Consider the following 10,141-nt stretch of genomic DNA (forward strand, 5'->3'; position numbering starts at 1 on the left):
ATAGAAAGATCATCTTTTTCTTTGGAAGTTATTTCAAAAGATGTAGAATGTAATTAGATAAGTTATATATGTATAATTATTTTAATAAATGATTTGGTTCACATTTTATGCTCTTCTCTAGTTTGTAATAAATTTATGATTAATGTAGATTTGAATTTTTGGTCGTGCGTAGAAATTGTTAGCTGTAATTTTTTAGTGAGCAGAAAATTAAATTTATATTTTAAAGTATAGTAATTAGAGTTAGATAAGTGGCACTATGTACAATTGCTAAAGTAGTAACATTGGAACGTAATGTAGTTTAGATATTAGTTTGGAACATAATGTAATTTAGACATTAGTTTGGAACTTAATGCGCTTTAGAAGTAAGTTTGGAACATAATGTAGTTTAGATATTAGTTTGGAACATAATGTAATTTAGACATTAGTTTGGAACTTAATGCGCTTTAGAAGTTAGTTTGGAACATAATGTAGTTTAGATGTTAATTTGAAATTATTTAGATAGAACTAATACAATTTAGAATTAAGTAGTAGAATTTACTAGAAATTTAACAATAGCAAGTCAAGCTAAGTTAGCACTGAAGATAGAATTGGTTTAAATAGTAGTAATTAATGAGTGTTGTTAAATGTAGTAGTAACATAAGTAATCTTGTTCTAACTATCGGAAAGCTAATAGAATTTAATAAATATAGATATTGTTGTCACATAATAGTTGTATTTAAGGTGACTTTAATTAAAGTAAAGGAACTGTAGGATGGAAGGTAGAACAAATTAATTAGAAATATCATCATATGGAAATAGTAATTAAGTAATTAAAGAGTAATATAGAATGTCTATTAGATATTATAAGTATAGTTTTAGAGGTTATACTGAAGGTAACTTAATGATACTTTAAATATAAGTGTTATTCAAGGATATTGGAGGTACCCAATTGGAATTAGAAATAACTTCAATAGTATTAGCTGACGTATCAGTGGTATATGATATAGTTAAAAATGTAGAAGTAAGTAGCGCTTATTTTACAAGTCTAACTAAAAGTAGTGTTTATTAGTGATATGAATTAGAACAAGAGTCTAATGGATAGTAATCTTTAATTGGGAAAGTAATAAAATATACTATTGGAAGTAGCAGTAAGCTAGCAATAACTTTTATTGAGTATAGTAGAAAATATATTTAACTTGTATAAGTAATGATTAAGAGAAAGTAATGATTCTAAATGGAAGAAGTGAAGTCAAGTTAGTTAGAAATATATTGTAATGTTAAAATTTATACTAGAAAGAATTTTACATACATATATAACTATAATTTTATACTTACTTTAATACCATTTTAGTCTTCTTATCCAAATGGTAATGCATTATGCTGGTTTCCTCTTCTTTCACTTGTTGGATCATTATATATATGAAGTACATATACCCATATGTCCCTCGATATTCACTTAATATAACTTTAAGAAAATCATCGTAGCTGTGAAGTATCCATATTATTTCTTGATTCCTAAACATCTTAGATAAGGTAATAAAACACAAGTCTATATTGTAATAGCCAGTCAAAAGAATGAAACTTAGTAACTGTTCCATCATGCATTCACCTTGATGCATCAAGTGGCATCTTTTGCATGCTCCTTTAGTTTGTTTCTGTCTTAATCTATCTTCTAATTGTTTCATTTTTTCCTCTTTGACATTGTTGTCCATCAGCCATCCTACCTTACTACTTACTCCCCTCCAACCATTAATCACTTTAAGTGTTGTCAGGAAGTTTCTCCTTTTAGTTGTATCAGCCCCAAGCCTATTATTTGGCTTGGGGGTATACAATAGATTATACAAATCTTGACTTAATTCTTGAAAAGGGATATTATGATGAGTTAAGTTCAACTGTTTGTTGAATCTTAGTAATACACAGCTCTTCATTTTGGCTCTAAACAGCTCCTGATGTACATAATTAACTACTATATTTCTTAGTTCTATAGCCCTTTCTATATTATCCTGATTAATATAATTAAGTAACTTTTTGGAGGAACTCAAGACATATGGAATAAGGAGTCCCATAGTAAATCTGTAGTTGGGACATTCTATATTGTGGGTTTCGTGATTGAGTCCACATCCATAGCAGATCACCTGATTCCCAAGACCACGGTAATAGTAGTGTTGGAAATTATAAATTAAGGCATTATCAATTCTTAATTCATCCTCAAACTTAGCTTTTTTAAAACGTTGTGGATCCATCATTACATAGATATTATCATTATATTTCTGGAGTACTGAAATGACCGATTCATCTGTTTGAAGATATAATGATTCATCTGCTGATTGGTTATTTAATATCCGCTGTTGTTTGGAGGCAGATTGGTATGACTGTGTTTCTCCTCTTCTTTTCAATATTGGTCTTGTTGAATCAAAGGTTGACAAAGGTGACTGATATGTGTTGGTTGTATTGGACAGACTACCTGCAACTTCATTTATTGATGATTGAGCTAAAGGTATGTTAAATAAAATTCTATTGCTAGCTGGTTTATTTAGTGATCTATTAATCATACTAGGTGGAACTTGATTGACGACAGGCAAATTATCAAACCAGTCAGTAGTGTCTGTCTCATCCATTGTATTATCAGCTTGTGTTTCTACTTCAATTGGTCTATCTGTTTCTACTTCCATTGGTCTATCAACTTGTGTTTCTCCTTCAATTGGTCTATCTGTTTCTACTTCAATTGGTACTATCGGTTGTGTTGGACCATTGCTTCTGCAGACACTGCACAACAGTACTTTGAGTTCTGTGCACAGTTTGATTTCCAATTCTTGGGACCAATTTTGAACCTCCGACAAACATGTAGGTGACATGAGTTTCTTTTGAAATTCATCTTTACTTCTATTGGCTACAAGAATCAAATCAACTGTCGATGCCTGCCCATCTCTACCAGTCCTACCACTGGCTTGTATGAGAGTTTCGGCGTCATAGCATTGGTCTCCAATAATTAAATATCTAAGTGATGTTATGTCTAATCCGGTAGTAAACCCAGTAGTAGCAATTACAACTCTTAATTCACTATTGTATACCTTTTCTATAACACTCTCTTTATCAGCGAAATTTAACTTGGAATGGAACATTTCACAATTAATACCAGCCTCTTTGAATTCTTTATGATACTCTTGTACCTTTCTTATAGTGGGTAAGATAACAATACTAAAAGGAACTTGTAATACTTTTGATTTAATTATTTCAGCAACTTCTTCTTCTCTTTTGACAATGGTTTTATTAAGTATTATATTTGGACGAACAATGGAAGGACTTTCTAATCTAATTAGCCTTTTGGGATTTATCAAACTGTTCAATTCCCTTTCATATGATTTAGGGTATGTCGCTGACACAAAGAGCATTTGAAATCGTTTGCATTTAGCAATTTCTTCATTTTTGCTCTCTCTATATTGATGATACATAAAGTGGGCCTCTTCAAATATAATTCGACGTACTGACATATGGTTGGAAGCTTCAATGGTTTCTATCAATTCATTACTAAATAGTTCTAATTGTACTATTAGCATATCATATGCTGTGGTGTAATTAATAGTACCCTCATAAATTAATGGTACAACTCCGTAACGTTTTAGATGTTCTAATATATCTAATCTCAAGGAAATAAAGGGTACTACAACTACTGAGACTTGCCTTTTGCTACTTGGAAACACATAGTTTTCCAAATAGCTGGCAACCCCATATGTTGCTGTCTTTCCCTCAGAAGTTCTTAAACATATAGCTATAGAGTTATTTCTAAGAACCTCCAAGGTAGTAACCACTTGTATTTCTCTAGCTGGAAAATTCAAAACCTTAAGATAAGCGTCTTTTACATCCGCAATGCTAACATCTTGCCATATTATGTTTGAACTATTAACTTCGGGGGTTACATGATTAGTCAACATCTCATACCATCTATTGCAAACTTTCCTTTGGAGTAAATTGTTACTGACATTACTTCTGCTTTCATGATTATAACCGTAATTGACCAAGGCCGTTGTATTGGAATGGTTGCTCATTCTATTGATTTCACTGATTATTTGTTCAACTTTATTAAAGTCAACAACTAAAGAGTGAACCAATGAATGTAACCCTTGACGCATTTCTCTTTGATTTAACCCAACACCATATGCCTTTGTGATGTTTCGAATGGCACTCAATCCAAGGTCCGGCTTAGCTCGACCATTAAGTGATATGAACAACTTGGTAAAATACTCTCTTTTAATATATTCAACATTATTAGCGGCCCTGATTATTGGATCTTCTACATCTAGATCCTCTTCTTCATTCTCTATTTCTTCGATTTCCTGAACTAAGTCTTGGTCTATATCTGAATTAACATGTCTATTAGTACGTTCTTTTGTATAACTAGTACCCTCAATAAACTTGAGTCTAAGCTCCAACAATATATGCCTTGTCAAATGTAAGTATAATATGAGATATTGTCCGGTTTCCACATTCAAGTATTTAGTAATAGCAACTATAGTATTGTGACGGTCTAAATTTTTGGAGTAGGTAGTTCTGAATACTACATTTTCTTCATCAAGAATTACATTACTAGGTGAGTTGGAGTGGTCCTCGATTCTCATAGTGAGAATCTCTGGAGACCTATAGGGTGCTCCGCACCCAATAATAATAAGTAGGTAAAGTAATTCTTGAATCTTGAGTATTCTCTTGAACAAAGCAACAGCAGAATGAACATTTTTGACTTTATTTTTTTTGAGTAATAGTTGAAATTCAGAATTGCTATAGCGTTTAAATGTTTTTCGGAGACTGAGTTTCTTATTATACTCCTTAACTATATCTGAATATTTAACACCATTGAAGAGATCAGGACCAAATATATCAACCAACTCATCTTTAATTGTAGTAATGCAACCTTTTCTCATATCATTCAATAGTTGCAATGAGACAATCTTACCGTTAATTCTAAAAGCATCTGTTCTGGAACCTACTTGTTGACAATTCATCGGAGTCTGAGGACTAGCTAAATCATGTTGATTGAACAACCATTTAAGACTGAAATAACCTGCACTATGTTCAATGTTGGGAGACTTTAATTCCTGTTTGAATGCTTTAAATTCTTCTTTAGTAATTTCATGTATAATGATTAATTTGGAGAAGAATAATACGCTGCAGAACATAGTCCTTCTCACTGAGTTCGAGACAAGACTATTATTCTGCAGCATACAACTAAGAACAAAAAGGTCTAGAACTGTTCTCTCAACATTAACTTTTAAAAGATAATCTTTTAAGAACATAGTGCAGAACTTGTCGAAGTCCTCTTTCGAAGTTACCTTAATATCTAAATGGAATAAACTTACTTGAAGGAAGGTCACAGTGGCTTTAACATAATCATTAACCGCCCCTCTACTATAGTGTGACTTTAAGAACACTTTGGTAGTATTCAAGTTTTTCTGAAACTCATTAAGCTTGTCCAAGTGATCCTTTGTAAAAAAGCTTCTTACTAAACTGGTAAGCTTTTTCTTACCGGCTTCATCTTCTGGAACTTCCTTGTAAAGTCTCATTGCCCTTTCAACACAAAGTAATGATAAGAATTTATCCTTATTCAAGTCCAGTAAAATATTTTCCTGAGTTAAATTCTCATAGATATCAATTGTAGTTGCTTCAATTAAAATTGATGATAAACGGCTACTGATTCTAACAGGATAACCCAGCTGCTGCAGCAGGACTAGCATTTCATGATTGGCTTCAGGATGATATTTCTTGACATGCCGATTGAAATACTTTAACCCAATAAACGAAGAGTCACAAAAGTTACAATTGTACATGTCAATTGGTTGGACACCCGGAATAGAGACATTGGTAGACAATCTGTTGGTAGTAATGTCTCTCTGCAATTTAGATTCATCTAAAAAGAAGGGTTCCAAACTCTCATACTTCGCTGCCACATTACCCTCCCATCCAGGAATATCAGTGATAAGTCTTCTGAACTGCTGCATGTTCGGAATACTTCTGAATTCATTGGCTTTCGGAATAAAGACAAAAGGAATTCCTGGAGTACAGATGTATCCGTTAGAGTTCAAGGTTTCAAGAGTTTGATTAGTGGCTTGGTCATAAAGTGACTCAACTACTTCATCTTCACTTTCGCTAGAGTGTTCGTCGCTGAAGACTTCTCCATAATATGGAATGCCGTGGTTAAGAAAATCGCGTTCAGTACTATCTGTGGTAGACATTGTTGGTTTAAGAACTTTGGTTATGATAAACGTATCTGATCTTAGTTAGTGTTATATCTATCTGGTTTGATGTTAAATTTTTATTTTTCTTTGAAAAAGCTTTGAAATATTTTCATTCTAACTTTTTCCTTATTTAGGTAAATGGTACACACTACGCATTGATTTAAGTTCGTGCATAAAAATTAACTTATTATATTTATTTAGACTTAACAGGTTACTAATTAGATGATACAGTGCAGACGGTTATTAAAATATATTAAATCAAAGTATTGCAAAAAATATTATTGACAATTAATAATACTCGCTATGACTATTAATAGAGGGATCAGGTTTTCTTATCTGAATTATTTTACGAACTGTTATCTCTTAATAATAAATTAAATAATTATAAATTAAATATTAGTATTTGTGAATATTCTAAATTGATGTAGTAATAGTAAATTAAATAGAAGTAAGATCAGGACAGCTCAAATGGTTACTTTCAAAAATAGTTAACCAAGTAGTTCGCTAGGTGGACAAAATTAGGGGGCTGGACAGAAAAAAGTTAATACTGGAGAAGGCAAAAGCTGCAAAAAAATACTGTCCGATTTTACTAGTTGAAAGAAAATACTCAATAAATTGAAGGCGAGGAAAAATTAGGGAGGGTTTGTCTAGGCGGGAAAAAATACTGATTGAAATTGACAAGGTATATTCTGGCTGATTGCAATAGAGTTTATACTTAACTGCTTGGAGCTCAGAATGAAGTATATGGTATAAGGTGATGTAGTTAAGATATTTCTACAGTTTGGTAGTACTCACATTAAGGTGGGTGAAGTTACAGGTATTTAGAAGTTTTCTAGTATGTGCGAAAGTATTGTTCTCATAGTTAAGGAATGCTTAAAACAGTCGTCAAGTATCACTTTTATTAATGGTATGAGGCTGATATTTTGGCAAGGTTATATTGACGTTAGAATACAAATAATGTTAGAAGAAGAGCTTATTAGCATTAAGTTTAGAGTGTTTGGATTTAGGTAATTTAACATAGTTAAGAGCACATTTAAAACAAGTATCACTTTTATTAATGGTATGAGGCTGATCTTTTGGTAAGGGTATATTGAGTTTAGAACACATGTACAGTTCAAAGAAGAGCTTATTAGCACTATATTTAGAGTGTTTGGATTGAAATTTTACATAGTTAAGAACACATTTAAAACAGGCGTCATTGGGTATTTTTTGTAAGTGTATTGAAAAAGTGAAGAGTGAGATTGATTTATAATGGCAGTGTTTAGTTATGGTTGGGATATGAGTTATTGAGGATTAGTAGTGGTGGAGTTGGTTCTAGCATAGTCTTAGTAGAATATGCTTGTAGCGTCTCAGTTATGTCGTAAAAAAAATAGCGAGTGTCGAAAAATTTAGGGAGCATTTAGCTAGCGAGAAAAAATAGGGAGGGTTTGGGTAGGCGCGAACTTTAAGAAAGCAAAAAATTAGGGAGGGTCGAATTAGCGCGCAAAAATTGTGATCGAAAAATTTACAAGTATTTGCCGATTTGGCAGTAATATATTTAGAGTTAACAGAAGTAAGTAATATTATTATAAGATTAAGTGTACTAGAGGCTTTGGGGTGATATAATGGTTGATTAGTATATCCGTGCGTTTATTGAGTTAGAGTAATGTGTCTAGAAGTAAACTCTTAAACTTATATAAAGTTAAAGGATATTAAAGATTGTATATAAATAAAAGCAATTTAAGTAAAGGTTATTGAAGAGTGTAAACAAAGTGTCTTAGGTCAGGTTGGTAATATATTTATCATTAGAAGTAAGTCAAATAATGGTTTTATAAATGGTAATAAGATATATTATAGTTAAGTTAAGTATAGGTAGTGAAAGTTTTATAAGTATATTTACGTGTATTTTAAAAGTGATATCAAGAAATTTTATAGTGATAGAAGACTCTAAGATAATGCTACATATATATGAGTAATAATGATGACGATAGTTGACACGTAGTAGTGTTTTGGACTAGGATAAGATAGTATATTAGAAATGGAAAGTATAAGATATAAGGTGTGTATAAGATGTGGTAAAGTTAAAGGTAATGTTAAAGTAGGTATATATTTAAAGTATACAGGGCATTTGGATGTAATTAGTAACAAGTTAAGTCATGTTAGTATAAGTAGTACTGAGATATGATGTAGATAAATAAAAATATATGTTGGTAGCGTTTATTTTACAAGTCGAAGTAAAATAATATTTCATCAATGATATGAAGTTGAAGAATAGTAGAATATAATGTAGTTGTCAAGAATTAATTGGAAGACTAGTAATAAGGTCTATTATTTGAACTTGAAGTAGGTTAGAAGTAGGTTTTACTACATATAGTAGAAATTATAAGTATTAGTACTAGACTTAGCAAACTAAAAATGGGGTAAAGTTAGTGATAATGTTATAGCAAGTATGAAATAAGTATAAGCACGGTATTTAGATAGCAGTAGAATTAATTAAAGTAATGTTAGTATAAGCAGTAATAAAATAGGCTACAGTTAAGAAAGTATATATGGTAGTAGCGCAAAATTATAAATTGAGGTGAAAGTGGAATTGCGTAGTGATATTAAAGTAAATTGAAGTGTAATGGTATCAGGGCTATTTGAATAAAGCAGAAGGTAATAAAAAGATAGATTATGTGGAGGTAAGAGTAAGTTTGTAGTAATTTATGTGAAGTATAGTAGATATTTTATTAGGTAATAAGGGTGATTGTAAGTTATTGTATGAGATTGGAAAAGAGGCTAGTAGTATTAAATTATTAATATAAAGGAATTCGGTAGATGTTTTATTATAATAAGTAAAGTTAGAGTTAGTATTACAGAGTTAGAAAATATGTAGAAATAGTTAAATATTTGAATAAAATGTGAAATAAAAAGTTGGTTTAGTAAGAAGTGTAAATGGTTGAAGGTGATAATAGATAATAATTGAAAGTATGTAAGTGTGGAGGTGATTATATATTAATAATAAGCAAGTTAAAATCATTTTAAGTGTGATTAATTTTTGAGAATTTGGTTAGATTATTGCGAAAAAGTGTTAGCATGAGAATAAATTTAAAAAAAAAATGATAAAGATGATATAGTATATAAAATTATGAATATGCAATTATAATGCTAATATTATGTTATAAGATGAATTAACGAGTGGATAATAAAAATATAAGGTATAAAGCAGTTCAAGTGGTGTAAGGTATGGTAGTATTGTAATATAGTATAGTTTGAAAATGGGAGCGCATGTTTAAAAATTTAAGCAAGGCTGATTTTGTGTTATAATATGAAGTAAAAAATGTAATAATAGTAAAGAATATGACAAGTAAAGTAGATTATATGTAGAACAAGAAATATAATAATAGTAAATATGTAATTATAAGTAAGAAAGTAAAGTTTGATTTAAGTAGCAGTATAATTGGTTGAAGTGTATCGCAAGGAATAGCATGGATATCGCAAGTGAATAATTAAAGTAATATGTAGTAATGAAATATGGATTGTGTGGGAGTAGGCTATAGTAGTTATATTAGGTTATTGTTAGAAAAGAGTTTAGAAGTGGAAGTGAATCGCACGGGAATCGCAAATTAATTAGTAAGAGAAAGTAATATGAAAGATAGATTGTGTGGAAGGAGTAATATTAAGTATTAAAAGTGGAAGTTAATCGCAAGGGATCGAATGGATATCGCAAGTGAATAATTAAAGAAAGTGATATGTAGTAAAGAAAGAAGGATTGTGTGGGAGTAGTAATGCTAGGAGTAGGTTATAGTAAATTGTAAGTAGTTATAGGTTAGTAAGTTAAAGTAAAGAATAAGAATAGTTAGAGATTAGAAGTTAGAAGCAGAAGTATAGAGATTAGTGTGAAGTATAGTAAGAATGAATAGTTGAAGTTTTAGTGAGATAAGTAGGAAGAAGAGATGTAATAGGAAGGAAAAGAA

General features: G+C 30.9%; 1 protein-coding gene across 1 annotated transcript; it reads right to left on the minus strand. All coding sequences in view use genetic code 12, as the record gives it.

The window, feature by feature from the left end:
• Positions 1–636: 636 nt before the first annotated feature.
• RJT21DRAFT_142017 (DEAD/DEAH box helicase) lies at positions 637–6,203 on the minus strand (the record flags this gene model as incomplete). The annotated part of the gene is made up of 2 exons (XM_064883409.1): positions 637–744; positions 1,315–6,203. The coding sequence occupies 2 exons, from the start codon at positions 6,201–6,203 to the stop codon at positions 699–701; spliced, it is 4,935 nt and encodes a 1,644-aa protein (XP_064736527.1). The 3' UTR covers positions 637–698.
• Between the last annotated feature and the right edge of the window lie 3,938 nt (positions 6,204–10,141).

This window comes from Scheffersomyces amazonensis (genome assembly GCF_036850825.1).
Source record: "Scheffersomyces amazonensis strain UFMG-HMD-26.3 chromosome Unknown RJT21scaffold_7, whole genome shotgun sequence".
Lineage (NCBI taxonomy): Eukaryota > Fungi > Ascomycota > Pichiomycetes > Serinales > Debaryomycetaceae > Scheffersomyces > Scheffersomyces amazonensis.